General features: G+C 31.8%; 1 protein-coding gene across 4 annotated transcripts in view; it reads left to right on the top strand.

Annotated features, from left to right (window-relative positions):
- The window catches only part of LOC129227366 (double-stranded RNA-binding protein Staufen homolog 2-like), a 37,873-nt gene extending 22,812 nt beyond the window's left edge, over positions 1 to 15,061 (top strand). For all 4 annotated transcript variants that reach the window (XM_054861917.1, XM_054861916.1, XM_054861914.1 and 1 more), the window contains exons 7-12: positions 2,049 to 2,106; positions 2,189 to 2,305; positions 7,312 to 7,401; positions 10,224 to 10,366; positions 10,485 to 10,681; positions 13,475 to 15,061. In XM_054861917.1, the coding sequence (XP_054717892.1) occupies positions 2,049 to 2,106; positions 2,189 to 2,305; positions 7,312 to 7,401; positions 10,224 to 10,366; positions 10,485 to 10,681; positions 13,475 to 13,595 (726 nt within the window). In that variant the 3' untranslated portion in view covers positions 13,596 to 15,061. The remainder of the gene's footprint in view (positions 1 to 2,048; positions 2,107 to 2,188; positions 2,306 to 7,311; positions 7,402 to 10,223; positions 10,367 to 10,484; positions 10,682 to 13,474) is intronic.
- The last annotated feature ends 3,399 nt before the right edge of the window (positions 15,062 to 18,460 follow it).

Raw genomic sequence — 18,460 nt, 5'->3', positions numbered from 1 at the left:
AACTTTATACGCATTTTAATCCCAGTCACAAAATGGAGTAGACTGTTATTAAACTTGAATCAGTGTGTGGCTGTATTTGTGACAACATTAGCATAGCTGGTGCAAGTTAGGCCAGAAGTTTTAATGCTCACAAGTACTAAGCATTCAACACCTCGCCAAATGCAATAAAACTGCAAATTTGTTGAAAGGAATTCTGATTTGGTGAAAAGAAAATTCTTAAAAAAATTGCATAGAAACCAAACAGCCTTGATCCTCAATATTTCAAAAGGTTTAAAATTCTGCCCCGCCAAACAGTGTATTATTTATCTTAAGTGTATGCTGCATTTTGTAAACAGAAGTACAAGTGTTTGCATTTTATAGGGTCAGACGGGGCATTTATGGGTCAAAATTTCATAACATCTTAATATTTTCTTTAGTATGAAAGGTAAAATGATTTAATTTGTCATGGAGTAAGCTTACACAATTTAGAAATTATTCAATTAATCCATTCACCTAAAATTACATTATTATTTATTTTATTTAAATTAAATGAGTGACCAGGAATTACCCCGGATCAGGGAAATTATGGGTCATACATGGGATAAATATGGATCACCCCATTTCTTAAAGTAATCCATGTCAAAAGTAATTAACTATTCTAAATTATCATTTCTTAGCCCACAAAGACAATTTTTAATGACAAAAAGAATTTGTTTAAGAAATAACACATTATAATTGATATTAAGTTAATGTTACTCTTACTAGTCGATTATACAATTGGTTACTGCTTTTTGCCCATGATTCAGTGCAGAAATTTCTTTAATATTTGTATGCTACCTTCATCGTTCACGTTTCTATCAACTTCAAGGATTTTTCTTTTTAATTTCAATTAACTAGACTGAAAAATATGCACTTATTTCAAATTAATTCTAGAAATTTCTCGCTTAAACAAAGTAAAATTTCCGATGCCTTGTCCCAAAAAATTCATTTAACTACTTTTTCTTTGTCCAGAATTTAAGTTACTTTCTCATTGTAGAATGTCGCCATTATCATACAAAACAAAGTATATCTGATTTTCAAGTATAGAATAAATTCAGTCATAGCACCATCTTTTGACATTTTATAAACAGGATTGTTTTTACAATTGTATTATTGCAGATTCTTCCCTCTTTTTGTTGTTGTCATTAACAATTCCAAAATAAGCTCATTTTGCATTTAGTAGCTGTCTATACCAGCTTGTTGAGTTTTTTTTTTTTTTTTTTTGCAAGCTAGGTTTTTTTGCGCTGACTACTTTTGAGGCAGTGAGAAGCAAAAGGATGTAAGTGGCAAAATTAAAAATTTGGAGATAACCAGTGCACATGGTAGTGGAACCTCTCCTCTGTCTTGGGGCAAGAGATAATACTAGTAGCCCTGGTAGTTGTTGCTATACAGCATGATTTAGAAAAAAAAAAAGTCAATGAAAGCCTACCTAGGATGTTATCTTTAATCACATTTTACTCAAAACTTGAAAATGTCCTCTTACATCCCTTTTGCTTCTCACTGCCTCATTTGTAAATTCTATTTCTCTTGCAGTTACAAGATAGACAACCGAGTTTGATTTGTTATAACTATCGAATTTGTCTCCTTATTTGGTACTTAAGGGATTTGTATTAATTTGTTGCTTATTTTGGTCCTTGATGCGTGCCATAATTGCATGCTGACATAGTTTATCTTCCAAGCTGAAAAAAATCCTCATTTCTGCTTTAATAGTGCTTTATCAATGCTTAGCATGTAAATTTATATTAAAGTTTTGGTTCAGTACATTTCTGACCATGTGATGGCAGAAACTGTAACACGAGAGCCTATTCACTCCTATGGATAACACTATATTCTTCATCACTTTTCTCGACTTTTCGTTTTATGGAGTTAATCGGTTTGGCAAGTGAGGCATCCATATATACCTCTGTACTTATGCTAGGCTTTATAATCAATGTGCCGCCAAAATAGATTTAATTCTGAGTCATATTTGGAACTGATAGCAGAATTATATCAAAGTTTCACTATTCATTCTGTATTTTTTTCCCCTTCAGAATTCTCATTTATATCCAAATCAGGAGCCTGAAAAAAATACTTATGGCAAACATGAAGGTAAGATGTATTGAAATGATTCCATTATTTCATCCATTGGGTTTTTTGTATTTTATTGATTTTTTGCTTTGTATGATTGTAGTAGAAAAACTGGATACTGATGGAAAACTTGGGAGGCAATTAGTTCCTGGTTTATTACTTATGCCTGAAGCAACCCTAACTGAACAAAACATACAGAATTACACAATAGGAAATTCAGGTATGTATGCTTATATGTTTTAATACTAAAGCTAAAGGCATTGAATAATCCAAACTTTTCCTTACTTTGCCTGTTCTACAATTGTAAATTAAAGTTCTTCATGCTTGTAACAATTTATGAATTTTAATAACATTGTATGATTGTTACTTTGTTAGAGAAATACCAAACTTGTTTTTAGGAGACAACTTATTTCTGTCACATAGATTTAAAAAAGTAAAGTGGGAAAATAATGCAGTGTTTAGTTTACTACAGTGGTGGCTGCTATCTAGTATAGCTTACGGCGGACAACTTCCATAGACAGCAAAATTTGAAATTCTAAATTCCTTCAGCATTTATTAGAAATGTAGTATCCCCAAATTTCTTTCAATTTTGCAAGAAATGTAGTATAGGCAGTATGGTTAACATACTATAGACGGCAAATTGTTTCAACTTGTTTGCGACAAATACTTTTAGTCAACACATAACATTACACTTAAAATGATCAGTTCCAAATAATAATAAAAGTTACTGAAAACTGTTATCTAAAACTAATTACTAATGTCAAAATTCATAACTAAAAGAAAAAAGTTCAATCTCTGCCCCGGGGAAAGAAATGAAACTATTAAAAATCGATTTCTTCGTGCAATAAATGTCAAGTGCCAAACTATAGATAATTCCACCACCTAGTAACCTTGCAACCAAAGTTCTCGCCAAACCGCCACACCAGTCACATGATATATGTGTGAGCAATTTTCTTCATCAGCAACAATGAGAAAGCTCGGTCTACTCTTATTATTAGTCTATGGATAATATTTCTGGTCAAATTAAAATCACACGAAATATGCAGACAGTCTACTACGATTTATCTTTCATATTGTTGCATTAATAAAACTATTTTTATTCACATTAAAAAAAAAAAATCAGCTCCCCTCCCCCTGAAGTGATTGGCGCCAAACTTGAACCAACGCCTGTTTACATATACTGTATTACCCCTCATTATCCGGCATGCCGCGAAATTCGGGGGTCACCAGATTCTCAAAAACAGTTACCTGGTTCTTTCCGGCATGCCGGAAAAATCGAGGTTAGGGGAAAAAATACTATAAAAAATATATGTTCAGTTGAAAAATAAATATATGTTCTGAACAGAGAGAGGTATCCATTCCATTAGAGATATCTTTACTAAAAATAAAGCTGAAAGTCTCTCTGGATCTCTGTGACGCTCATAGCGCCTAGACCGTTCGGCCGATTTTCATAAATTTGGCACAGAATTACTTTACAGCATGGAGGTGTGCACTTCAAAGCAATTTTTAAAAAATTTAATTTTGTTCTTTTTGTATTCTAATTTTAAGAACATTTTACTGAGCAAATTATCATAACGTGGAACCGAAACAGGGACAAGCAAATGAACATAACAAATTGGCGAGAAATTCATCATCCAGTATTTGTATAATACAGGCGAACCAAATGAACTTTTAATTTCTACTACGGGCAAAGCCATGTGGGTACCACTAGTGATCAATAAAGTTGAACATGGTCAAACTTGACCTATTAACTTTTAGCAAATAACCATAAAACTAAATTAAGATTCTAGTTATTTCCTAAAGCTTCTGAAATAAATAAGGGGGAAAAGTAATAAATCAACAGGTATTTGAGTTAGCACAAAATTACATTTAGTGTTTCTTAGCCTTGAGTAATTTTAGGAGAGTGCTGCACCCTCCACTTTCCCAATGCTCCCTCCTTGTCCCTTTGAAGTTTTGACACTTGATTACAGGCAAACTTTTATTCTGATATAATAAAACCCAGTTTAGCCTGGCATTGAAATGTAGCTTCCCTTGTCCACTGGAATGACAGGGGAATACGAATGATCACAATAATAAGAATAGTTATAATGTATAATTAAATTGAAAGTACAAAGATAACAAAAATTAGTTTGGAGTTGAAAATTTGCATTTAATTTGTTTTCTTCATAAAACTTATAAATTTTGCAGATTCAAACTTTTAACTTAACTTATACCTTTTCTAAAAGGATATATTTTCAAACAAAAATTTTAGATACTGATTTACGCAATAATAGATTCAAATTTAAATCCCAAAGTACTCGGTTTTTAGCGCGACTCCTGTCTCAGACCTTATTTTTATCACCTTTAAAGTGAATTATTTTATTTAATGGGAAATGCTGTGTACAGAATTCGTCCATTAGCCCTTGTATTGGACACATCTTTTACTAATGTAAGACGAACAACGTTAGAAGAAGCACAAATTTGCAAATTACAGCAGACACGTGTTTCGGCATTACAGGGAACGCCTTTTTCAGTGCAAAAAATAGAGACGTACCGAGTAGCACTTTGGCCGAGTAGCCGAGTACCGAGTACTCGGCCTTTTACTACTCGGCCGAGTACCGAGTTACCGAGTACTCGGCCTTTCACTACTCGGCCAAGTTAACGAGTACCAAATATGTTTTATGAAGAACCACCGACACACATGTGATGAATTTTGAACTTATTGGAATAGGAGTATAGACCTCCTTGTCCATATAATAGTTTTTAAAACTAAATTCCTGCTGAAATTCAATTTACGCATTATATAAACAATTTTGTTTGTGTCAAAAATTTTACAAAAAAGTTATTTTTAAAATTAAAAATAAATAAATAAAAGGTATGATTAATCAAGTTGGAATTAAAACAAATTTATACCAATCAATTATAGTTTTAGTCCACCAAACATAAATAATTTTAATACAACAAATGTGCAGGAACACTGCAGACATGTGTTGCTGCCCCCCCCCCCCCCCGTTACAAGGAACGTCTTTTTCAGTGCATAACATGTGAGCTAAAGAATGTAAAGACATTCGACAAAAAAATCTGACTTTTGTTGGATGCCTTTAAATCCACGAGCTTCTATGTTGTGCATTGAAAAAGGAATTCCTTGTAATGCCAAAACACGTGTCTGCAGTGTTCCTGCACTGTGCTTTTAACATTGTTTTATTTCTTTTTATTTTTTAAGCAGAGGTATTTTTATATTTTTTATAACTAATTTTTGTTTGTAGCAAAAATCCATTTTTAATATAAAAATTTCATATCTTCTATACTTACCTTTTTTGCATAATTTTTAATAAATAAGTTTCATTAACTTTGGGGACATTAAAATAAAGATTTATTCCATGGAAGCATTACAAATTTCATTATTCTCAAAATTTAAATTTGACTTATAAATTTTAATTGTAAATGATTGCAGAATATAATGCTTGCTCTTTTTTTTTAAATTTTAGTATTTGTCTTGGACAGTATTCAATTTTTTGCAACTACTCGGTATTGGCCGAGTATCTGATCAGAATTTGGCCGAGTACCGAGTACTCGGCAAATTGGCCGAGTAGGCCGAGTACCGAGTAGTTACCGAGTACTCGGTACGTCTCTAGCAAAAAATAATGAGCTTATGGATGAAAAGACATCCGACAAAACGCCAAAACATGTGTCTGCTGTAATTTGCAAATTTGTGCTTCTTCTAACGTTGTTCGTCTTACATTACTGTTCAGCACAAAGGTATTTATTTATCTTACATCTTTTACTGTTTAAAACTAAACAGAGTAAATACTCCACATTACAAGAAAAATACCTGTGGGATAAAATCACATTTGCTATGGAAATTGTGTATGAACAATTTGTTAGTTAGAGGGAGGTGAGAAATAATAATGTTCCTTTTAATATTCAGTTGAATTAAAGTTGCTAATTCCTTTTCTTGAAATCATATATATTGCATACTGACCAAAGATTTAGAACTGGTTTTAAATGTAGCATAAACTTTCTTTATGAGAATATTTCTTAACAAATTACGTTCTTTAAGGTATCTTTTACCTTTAAGGTACAGTTTTCTGATGAATGAATGTTTAAAATGTCAAAAGATCAGTATGTCAGGAGAGGTTTTCCAAATTGCTAAGTACAAACGGTTAAAGATCCTACCCAAGTTATGAATTGGAGTGTTAGTTCTACTCAAGGGGTTGGATGTTTATACATTGTAAAAGGCATGACTCATTGCCAACATAAAAAAAGTGCTTGAGTGAAGGTTCCACAATTAAAAGATTGGTTTCCAAATGCAGACTTCATATTCATGTCTGATGGAGCTTAAGTGCTTGAGCAAAGGTTCCACAGTTAAAAGATTGGTTTCCAAATGGAGACTTCATATTCATACATGATGGAGCTTTCCGTGAATTGAATGTTTATCTGTGACCAAAGTTTTGTATGAAAAAATCAGAAAAACACTTCCACGGCATTGAAACAGTCCAGATATGAGCCCAATCTATATAAATAAAACAGAATATTTTACCCATCGTAAAGAAAACATTTTAAGTAGTAGAACTTTACAAAAAAGAATTTGTCTGACAGAAAGACCAAATTCGGCACCATAACCAGAAAATTGAAATTAATTGCCAAAAACTTTTTAAAAGTATGCTAAGGCATATCGAATCTTAAGTAAAAACACAAGGGGATGTGCTCTCAATATTGAATGTATTAATGTTTTAAAATAAAATATTATTTTTTTAACATAACAAGAGTTCTCTATGAATTGCACAATCATTCTAATAATTTTAACATCTTTGTATATTGAATGTATATATTTAATAAGAAATTGTATTCACTTGAGTTGGGACGATATATTCCCTCCTAATATAGATAACTTGAAATGCAAAAAAAAAAAAAAAAAAAAAAAATGTAAACGGAACCCATGATTTTAAAATGGACTCACTTTTTTGAAAAGCATGAGTCCTTGGGACCCTGTTTCCTGAGTTGTCAGCAGGACCCCCACACTTTGTTTCAGGAATTTTGAAGTTTTGGTTTTTAATTTTTATATATTTAAATATTTAACCCATTATGTATCTTACTGTAAGTTTGAAAAAAAATGTATTTAAATGATGACGATTTAAACGTATTGCAGGTGTGACTACTATGTCATGTTCAAAAGTTCCAGACACTGTAAATTAAAAAATCGCAACTGTTTAAATTCATTTAGGTAAAAATTTATTATATTTATAGGTCTCAACAGAGCCCCTGGAGGGCCCATTCAAGGCATTAGCAAGATGATTCAAACAGTGTCTCTGATTGCAAAAGAACTGTTAGAAACAGGTTTGGTTATTTGTTTAAAGTAACAATTGTGAAATATAAAATTGCTTTTGCCTTATATACATAATTTGAATGTATCCTTTTTCTTATTCATTGTTTAAATTTCAAACATTTTCCACCTTTTATGTCAGTTGTGAAATAAAGTGTTCCTCTGCTGAATTTAATTTTCATCAACTGCATTTAAACCCAATCACTAGTCACTGCTTTTTCATAGTTTGCTGGAATTAGTGACTTGTTTTGAACTTTTTATAGTTAGTAAACACCTTAAAATGATTCATTTTAGTTTTTATTTCCACAATGTAAGTTGCATTATTTATTTAAATTTTCATTTCAAGTTGAAAAAGTTTTTTGTTTCCAGCTTGATTTCATTTATTGTTTGTAGTTACTTATTTGTGGATAAATACTCCAGTCAAACCTCGTCAACACAAGCTCAAAGGAACCTTAAAAATCAGTTCATCTTAACCATATGTTGTCTTACCTCATTAGCTGTTATCAAAACAACAGACGGGATTGCAAAATGTAGTTTGTTTTTCCAGGAGTTCATTTTAAATGTGCTCGAATTAACAAGGTGGACTATATACGTAGAATAAACATACAAATAAAAATGTAGCAACAGGTTGTGGGCCCAACTATGCGGCCCTAGTCACTTTATTAGTCTCAATAGAACAATGGTCTTCTTAAAGCTAACTAACCCCTTATTCATTACAGCCACTTCCCGTAAGCTGTTCCAAGTGCCCACAAACCTACTAATGCAGCATTTTTTTCTAATTTCTGGATTAGCCTGAGATTTGAATAGCTTAAAACAATAACCCCTTGTCCTGTTTTCCGTGCAATAATTTAACCCATTAACATCTTTTATTTTGATAAATTTTAACAACTGAACCCTGCCCTCTTTGCTCCAGGCTAAACATATTCAGCCTTAGTATGATAATCTAAATCTAAAAGCTCCCTTATTTGCCTAGTAGCTCTTTTTCAAACCCTTTCTAATAAAGAAATATCTTTTCTGAAATAAGGAGACCAAAACTGAACAGCATATTCCAAATGAGGTTTTACCGAACTTGTATATATATAGGAAGAAGAACCTTCTTAGATTTGTTTGAAATCGATCCATTGATAAATTCAAGCATTCTATTGGCTTTGTTACTTGTTATAATGCTTTTCTGTTGACTAAACTTCCTAATTTATTAAGACACTCAGATCAATAACATTTTCTGCCTGTCTAATGACCAATCCCTATAAATAATAACTTGTACGCTTATTTCCATTAGCTAAATGTAGCTCTTGACATTTCCCAACAATGACTGCCATACTCCACTTCTACCATCTGCCCTTTTGTACTATGATCTAAATCCTCTTGGAATTGTTTTACTTTTTCTTCATTTTCTGCAATACTCGTAACTTTTATCAGCAAAACAATTCATGTTTCTAGAATTATTTTAATGAATATCATTCATAAAAATAATGTGAAAGAGGCCTTAAAACTGATTCTTGAGGAACCCCACTTATAACATCACTCCATTTAGATAGCTTTCCTCTTACAACTACTCTTTGTTTCCTTCCAGTCAGCCAATTCCTAATCCATATTAAAATTTTCCCTCCTATTCCTGTAGCAGCTAGTTTGCTGAGGAGAGCAACATTCTATATCTTATCAAAGCTTTTTGAAAACCAATATAAACAGCGTCTTTACACTTTTTGTGATCTAAAACCTTAGTAACCGTGTCATAGAAATGTAATAAATTAGTAGTACACGGTTTATCTTTCCTGAAACCATACTGCAAACTAGACAACAGACTATTAGTCTCTAAGAAATTCATAATTTTGATTTTGATCAAAGTTTCCAAATTTTAAACAACTAAAGTCAAATTGAAGGCCTATGTTTCCCTGAATAACCTTTAGACCTTTTCTTGAAGATCACAATGTTAGCCAGCTTCCAGTCCTCCGGCACTGTTCCTGAGTTATAAGAAACATTGAAAATAGTTAAAGAAACATCCACTAATTCCTCTGCACATTCAACTAAAATTTTTGGATAAATATTATTGGGTCCTGGAGATTTAGTAGCTTTTAATGTTTTTTCAAATGAAATAAAACATACTCCCTGGAAAACACAAAATCCTCAATATACACACGGAAGTTTTTAATTGTTCATTTGTTTTAAAAATACGTAACTGTTTTTTGAAGTACTTTGACTTTATTTTCGTGTTTGTTATAGTTGTTCAGCAAAAAAATGTAACTTCAAAAAAAAAAACTAGAAAAGTGGCAAGAGAGAAAATTTTCAAAATGAAGATAATTTATATTTAATTAGGGGCTATTAAGTTAAACTTCTCTCTGATTTCTGCATTTATAAAATTAGCAGTAAAAGGTTATGAAAAAAAGCTTTTCCTCCTCTTTGCAACTAGCAGCCCCGTTTGCACCGCTGTAGGCAGGTAAACGGCAGTATCTGCAGACATGAGTTTTCGAGATCTTTGAAGAACTGTGTGTTGGATTCAATGTTAACAATAAGGAAAGGTTGGAATTAGACTTTTTTACGCTCCTTTTTTTTCCTGCAGTAACCAAATAAGCAAGCTTGTACAATAAAGCTAACAAACAACAGATGACAAAAATGCAAAAAATGAAAAAATTTGCAGTTATTGCCCTTTACCTTGCCATGGCATCATAAATTTGCATTTGTCTTCATTTCCCGATTTTACTGTGAATTGTAATGTAATAATGAAGATCCTGTATTACTCCTTGAATGTTTTTTTTTTTTTTTTCAATTTTTTTTATAACTTTTGAGCATTGATATTATTTTTTGTCTGATTGTACTAATACAAACTTTTATGTTATAGGTATTTCTCCCACTGCAGATGCTGTAAGAAAATCTACCCTTAAGCCTATCATTCAGCATCAGCCCTTAGTCAGACCGAAACAAAAATTGTTATTCTTGGCTGAAGTTTTAGGATTCCCTGTTCATTTTACAGACTTCCCTAAAGTAAACCTTTTTGTCTTTTGTTATATTTCCACTAAGAAAAATGAACTAAACTATAATATTATTTTTTATTTTTCTTTTGTTAAATTTGTGTTTTAACTGAAAATTTTCTATTTGAAAGGGCAACAAGCTTGAGCATTTATGTTTAGTATCCCTGGGAATTAATCCAGCCCAAGTAAAGCATGGAGCAGGTCCAACAATGGAGGCAGCTCATGACCAGGCTGCATTAGTTGCACTTCGTTCTTTGATAGATCTTGGTATGGAAGCAGTAGCTGATGGGAAAAAAGACAATAGCACCAATATAAGTGCTGCAGAAGGGTAAATATACTAAAAAAGTGATTATATGTGTTGTGCTCTTGTTCTAATTCAAACTTGGACGATTCAAATTATTTTTTACTAGCAGTACCTGCATGGCGATGCTCTTGCTAAGAATTTAAAGGAAGTCTGTTGAACGAAAAAATCACCCCCCCCCCTTCTGATGGAAAAGGATCATTTTTCTTCAAGTAAAATGCATGCACATCTTTTCAACCATTCTGACCTTCAGCGAGTGAAGCAGTTTTTTTTTCTGCAATTTAAGGGGTTACAATACCTCAAAAATGACTAAACGATCAAAAACATTTTTTTTTGCTTATTTCGAAACTAAACACTAGTCCAAACACAGGGGAAAAGTTTCGTTGCTTTAGTTCAAATATTTAAAAAGTTATGAATGGTTTTAAGTCATGCTCGCTATGTGTTCTTATTCAAAAAGAAAACTTTAAATTGATTTTTCTGGATGATTGCTTTTTTTGTGTTTTGGTGTCATAAGAATCCCTGAGGATTTTTTTCTATTAAAGATACAGCTTTAAAGTAATACTGTTTGCAATTAAGATAATATATTTAACAAAACTGCATTGGATCAGCATTTTATAAATTATTCAAATGTTTAGAGCATGTTATACCTTTAAAAACCAAATTTTCTGAAAAAAATTACGATTTTTTCCGTAATTGATCACAGAAAATTTTCTAGCAAATACAAAAGCAAATGAATGCACAGATTTTTAGAGATGATAATTGTGATCGTTTAGTAAAAAGATTTTTTTATATTAGTTTAAAAACAAAAAAGCCTTGGGGATTTTAAAAAATTGAAATTTTCCTAAATGTTTTGAATTTTTAAAAAAAGTAAGCAATATTTTCAAATTAAAAAAAAAAATAATTGATTACAAAGTAAGTAAACATGTTATGGTTTCAACAAAAAATATAATTTACTTAAATTAAAAAAAATTGCTTGAAAGGTACTGTGACCCCTTAAAATATTTCGCTAAATAAATAATACTATAATAATGTTATAAAGAACAATCACCATTGAATGATACAACAAATCAAATTATTTTCTTAGATACGTAACTATCTTTGACTATAAGAACCAAAACAAACGTTGAAGAAATGGAAAACAAAACTCAATAGAAAAATCCTACAAAATCAAATTATGTACCTGAATATCGGGGGAAAAGAAACTCATTCGAAAACCAGTTCGCTGACCACAACAGTCCCACAGTAGCGTAGCCCACCACACGTCTGAGCTGCAGGGCATGGTTCCTTGCTGCTATCAACACTGTCGGCCAGCGTCCTCTCAATGAGTTAACTTAGCCCGCCATCTATTAGGAATTCATAGAACTAAAAAATTAAACATTGACCGCAATATTTGAAATTGCAAATTAAATCTAATTTTTAAATAACTAGTCTATAGCCTTCCTCAATAAATGGACTATTCAACACAAAAGTAATTTTTCAATTTGAACCAGTAGTTCCTGAGATTAGCTCGTTCAAACAAACTCTTCAGCTTTATGTTATTAGTATAGATTTCAAACTAATGCTTTGTCTTTTTAAATTTACTATTGTTTCTTATGTTGAAATTGTATTGTTAATTTGAATTTTTAAAGCTGTTTGTTGGTTACTTCAAAATCTGTTCAAGAAGTGAACTGGAATTCCTAATTATAATTTTTAGGAAATATTTCTAAATGAATGGACTTGTTATGAACTGGAGGCTGATGAATTATAGTAATAGCTAAAAATGGGCAATCGGAGCAAAATTCTCTGAAGCATTGGTTCAAATAAAGGAACCTTCCCTGTTATCACAAACTTTTATGATCCTCAACCACACATGGAAGCTTGTATAGCTTGTATACTTAAATTTTTTTTTTTGGTTTTCTTTTGAGTTTGAATTTAAGAGTGAACTGTATATACATTTTTACACCAATTTTTTTTTATCTTCAAAACAGCAGTTTCTCTCAGTTTCAGGTAGTACATTCCAAGTTATTTTTTAATACAATGACAATGGGGGTCATTCACTCCCTTTCCTTTCAACTAGAGCATGCACTATATCCTTTTGTATTTTCCCTAATGACAATATATACAGTAAGAAACATTTAACACAAAACTGAGGAAACTAAAATAGTTGTTTCTGTTAGAAGAATCTAATGTTAAAAGCTCTATATAAAATTGCATCTATATACTGCCCATACTGCTACTTGACTTCGTGTTAACCAATTTTTCATTTTAGTTGTTTTTGTTTCTAAGGTCACTGCATCTATAACAGCCTATTTTCAGTAGTTAAACAAATATGAAGTAAATTAGTGAACAAGCAATCCAAAACGTTTATTGGATAAATAATGCTCAGACTTGCTAACCCTGTGGATTTAGGCTAATGTCTCCAGATAGTATTTTCTACACTTCCAGTTTTACAAGAGATATTTCTTAATTTTTGGCAAATAATAATAAAAAAGGTCAAACATTGTTGAACTTCTATAAAGATTACTTTAATGAATGAGAGAGAAAATGCACAACACTGTCACATGGCTAGCATAGAAAACTGAAGATTATTAATGTGATGCAGTTAGAATTGTAAGAATGTCTTTGCGCTGTTGAGAAATACATCTTTGAAGAGAAATATTTTATTCATGTTTAAAGAATTCGTACACAATACAATTTTGTAGTTTTGTGCAAAGCCTCTTCCTTTTTGTTTTCGTATATTTGGCAGATCTGAAGGTTAATATTGGTGCAAATTTCAAAATGTTTTGAACCAAAATTTTTGTATGGTTCTCCAGATTTCATAATTGTTTTTTTTTCCCCTAGACTTTACATCACAGGTGGACAAGGTTCTGCACCCAAGCTGACCAACTCTCCATCTACTGATCTTGGCAGTAATCCAAAAACTGGGTCCACCATTCCAATTACTGCCAAGGACAGTCACTGAAAAGGTGAAAGGTGAATGTTCAGCAGTGTTGTGGCTTTGTGCAAGCCACCATTGCTGAGCCGATGTAATCTTTTCACCTCCTTTTTTATGATCACATATGAAGACAACAAAGCCCTAATGAGGCTGAATGTAATTGTCATTTTCCTAGTTGGTAGTTTTTATCAGATTTTGCTAATTCTGCCATGAGAAGAGGCAGAACATTTTACTTTGACGCAGTGTTTCTCAAATTGCAATTCACGGACCTCAATAGTTCTTGAAGGGAGGTTTTGAATTTCATTGTTATTCTAGCACCTGGTGCACAGTAAACACATGCTAGGAGTACAAATGTATAGGAAATATCTCCATAAACTATAAATTGTTAGACATTAGAATTCAATATGGACTTTGCACAAAAACTTGCCCACAATTTTACGGGAATATTTTGTAACTGTCTATGTAAACTTAAAATTATGAGTGGATTTCTATTGTTGTTTAACAATTTTTCTGCAACATTTTTGGCAGAAAGTTTTTTTTTTGCTCACATTTGAGAAAGACTGCTTTAGTGTACTTTCATGTCATTCTTTTTGTTATTATTTTTTAAGCTAGTAGTTCAGATAAAACACTGCTACATATAATGTGGAACTTAATGTTGATGTAATTAGATATGAATTTCTCCAGAATGCAATACAGAGCTGTATTGTCAGCTCTTCGCTTGAAGTTGAATTTTCTTTTTGTAAGCAGATTTGTCTATTTCATGGCAGGCGTTGGCAAATGCCTTGAAAAATATTCGTGAATTGTCAATTCAACGGGCATGTATGTGTATTTTTGAAGTTTGCTTTCATTTTCTCTAGTGAGGTTGTGAAATTCATTAGAAGAGCAATGCAGTATACAAATTTAATTTCTGGATAAAATGCTTTATTAATTGCTTTTTGGGCAGTGCTTTTTTAATTTTTTATGAAATTGATATTTTTGAGATGATTGAATATTTTTATTTTGTAATCAAAGAAACACCTTTCAAGTGAGAGAGAAACTATTTTGTTACATGAGCAGCGAATTTTATTAAATTGTTATATGTTGTTAGTTATGATTGACTATTGAATGTGATTTTTAATTATTGATGTGTTTGTGTGTATGTTTGTTTTGAGCATTGAAAATGAATGTGTTGAAAAGTGTGCTACTTTTGTTATGTTTTAATCTATGACTCGTCTGGCAACATTCATTTGTTAAATGAGCTGGACTAGTGGCCCAATAATTGTTTTTGCATTTTTCTAGAAAGTCTTTCTTCTTAAAACTGCGCACATGAATATACTCAGTATTGAGGGGACAAAAATGTTTGAGAATATTCAATTTTAAGTTCAGTCGGTGGCTGGGCAAAATTGTTACTGCATTGCTCTTTGTTTCTTAATTTTTTGGTGCATATATAGCTTGTTGTCTTCATGTCTAATCATTCTCTGTTAGTAGTAACTTGAATAAAACACCAAAACAAATTTGTTTTTCTTTTCCTTTATACATTGAACACAAACATATTTGAGAAGAAAAAAGCAAGTTCATAGATCGCTTTCGGTTTTAAGTAATTAGGAATTCAACCATCGACCAAATCAGGACAATCTTTTGGTGTGTTAATCATAAAATAAAATCTTGCACTAAGCAGAGGGTTGTACGGTTCCGGTTCTTTTTTATTTTTGTTTCTACTTCCCTGTTATTTATGTTGCTCCTACTTTTTCTCGCTAATTTTTCTTTTTTTTGTAATCTTACTACTTTTTGATGTGCATTTTTTATTTTATAATTCATTGAAAAGTATGGCTCTCTATACAGGGTTCGTACAGGTCATGGAAATCCTGGAAAGTCATGGAAAAAAATAAGCAAATTTCAGACCTGGAAAAGTCATGGAAAATTGAAATTTTCATTTGAAGTCATGGAAATTTATTTAAAGTCATGGAAAAATGTCCTGGCGAGAGAAAAAGTAACAGTAACTGAAAGAGCATTAGAAACCTAGAGTGAGTTAACCGTATTGAACATATAAAAGCTAATAAAACTGGAAAATAGAACGATCTCAAAAACAAATTTGAATTTTGAAATCTCATTGCATCCACTTTTGTATCCGTAGCTAGTCTTTTTTTTTTTTTTTTTTTGCAATGTGATTTTACTGCTTGGACATCACTCATCTTGAATTTACCATTGTTTTCAACACTTCTAATATTTTATATTCTGCAAACTTGCTTGTTTTTGTGCCCTATATACGGCCCGCAAAAATAATCCATGTGACCCACTGCTGCGTTCAATATCATGAATCAAACACTATAATCTGGAATTCCTAAAGCTATTAATTATATGCCGTTTGAAAATGTGCAAATAAACAAACAAGTACATTTGAATGAGAAGATTTATTCACTTCTGAATTTTTATTTTAATAAATAAATATCTGGTTTAGAAACATGAATTATTAAAGAATGCAGCTTTACTTTAAAGAACCAAAAAACTGTGAAGTTATGTAGATTACTAAATGCACTGTTGACGCTAAAAGACAACCTTTGAATTAAATTTATTGAGACTAATGACTGGGTCAACCTTTGTCCCATTCATTTTTATTCTGCCTGTTCACTAAAAAAATTATGAGGATTTAAGCATCATTATATTCCATTCACTGTATTTTTACTTTACTTAAATTTATCAGGTTGTAGAGAAATAAGAATAGTTAAGTTTTTTAGGTGTACACTTACACTTTTCCATCACAAGCTTCTAAGAGGTAGTGGCATTCGCATAGCAGTGAGCTTCATAGTAATGCTCATTTCCAAAAAATGGCAAGCTTGACGTTAAATAGTGCTATTCTCTTCATGTAAGAAGGTCATGAAAATATTTATGAACTCATGAAAAAGTCATGGAATTTTTTCATCCGAATAGAGTATGAACCCTGTCTATAGTTGGAGAAAACCTTAACTGGCAGTATATAACATGCCTAGACTTGTAAGTTTCCGCCACACAAAAATAGTTCCTCCATAAATCATGACTTCAGAAACTCCTCTCTGGCAATGCCACTGAACTTGGGTATTTTGGTTTCTTCCCATAAAAGGTAAAAGTACTCATAAAAGGTTTTTGTATTTTAATATTAATTTGCTAATTCTAGAAAATATACTTCTTTGAATGTGGAAATTGCAAAATTAAACCTCTTGGGATTTGCTTCTCTTTATGATCGAACTTTTCAGACGTTATCAGAAAAACTTTCGACACAGTGGATTTTTCATCAAAGTGACTCTTGTTGTAGAAAAAGCAATTTTGTTTTCCCTATACTTTTTTTGTATTATTGCCTCATTTCTATGTTTGCAGTAAATGAAATCTGAGTACAATATTTTTAGTACAAATTTATGATATTGCTTTGAAAACAAATTTTTTTGCCTTGAAAAGTGCTTGAATTTTTTTTTCTCTCTGAAGGGTATGATCCCTGTCAGCAAACATTGCCTAAAGTTGCATTTTTAGGCTCAAAAGCAAAAGAGCACCCACCCCCTCTAATATCTCAACAATATTTTCGTTTTGCCAGAAAAATATAAAACTGGATATAGTCGGTTTTGAAAGTAAACTCCTCAGTTGATGTTACTTTGATTTTTCAAATTACCACGATGACGAGAATAATTTTAGCTCATTGTTTTTAATTAACGTTTGGAGAGTTTAATTTTCATCATCATGGTTGCAAATTGCAATCATTCTTTTTCATGTTTTTTCAAGGCTCGACTCAAGTAGATTTTGTATTAAGTTTTTTGTGTGTGTGTGTGTAAATCCTAATTTTTCAGCAAAAATATTGAAAAAGATGAACTTAAGTAGTAAAACTTCGTTTTTTCCAAATTATTAATTCCCATCATTTAAGATTGGTAAGAAAATTACTTAATACCATAATGGCAATTTTTAAAATATCTTTATGACGAGAGTATGAGTGCAAATTGGCCATAATTACCATATCTTAATTACCACATCCTAATTACAAATTCTTTTTTTATGCATGTGCCTTGTAATTATCTAATCTAGAAAATCTCCAGTCATATGATGAGTGGGAATTTCCGACTCCATTCCATTTGTAGACACCAGAAACCCAACGAGTAGGGTCATAGTCCCATTGCAAAAAACAATTATAAATTCAAGACATCCAAATTCACATGAATACTTGGGAAGAAATAGAAAATGGAACCATAACTTGGGAATTAAATAGAAGTTATATTGTAATCATTTTCATTCTAACTCATACACTGTTAAATTTTGTATGAGTTAGAATGAAAATGATTACAATATAACTTCTATTTAACGATTTCCTCTAACTTTTTCCAGCTTCTTTGACAAGTATTTTCAAACAACCTGATATACATAAATGTATTTAAGTAAATGGAACAAACTCGCTAACCCATGTGATCCAAATACATGTTGACAGCACAATAAAAAAGGTAAATTCTGCCATGCTAAGCACAAAAGTTGTATCTGCACTTTTTATCAAAATTGGGTTACAGTCAAAAAGTAATTCTTAATCGCATATTTTATCTAAATGTACAGTGTTTTGTGGTCATTTGCAAATGGGAAACATTGAAAAAAATTCTGAAAAAGTTACATCTGCATCACATACATGGAGGCACACAACTTTAAACGCCAATTTCTCATTTTGAGCTCATATGTAGATACGACTTATGCGCTTGAAGTATGAAGTGAAAAGGGGGGGCGCTTGAAAACAGTGCGAGCACCGAGACCACAGGTCTATTGTACTATCCCCGCTTGAACTACTAAAGGAGCCCAGTAACAGAAATAAATCTCAGCAGTTGCCTAACCGAAATTCTAGGCAGTTCCCAGGGATCTACATAGTGGTATCCCAAGTGCTCAAATCTTTGTGCAGAGTAGAAGTCACATTCACA

Source organism: Uloborus diversus, chromosome 8 (genome assembly GCF_026930045.1).
Source record: "Uloborus diversus isolate 005 chromosome 8, Udiv.v.3.1, whole genome shotgun sequence".
In the NCBI taxonomy this organism is placed as follows: Eukaryota; Metazoa; Arthropoda; class Arachnida; order Araneae; family Uloboridae; genus Uloborus; species Uloborus diversus.
This window is presented reverse-complemented; position numbering and strand designations above follow the sequence as displayed.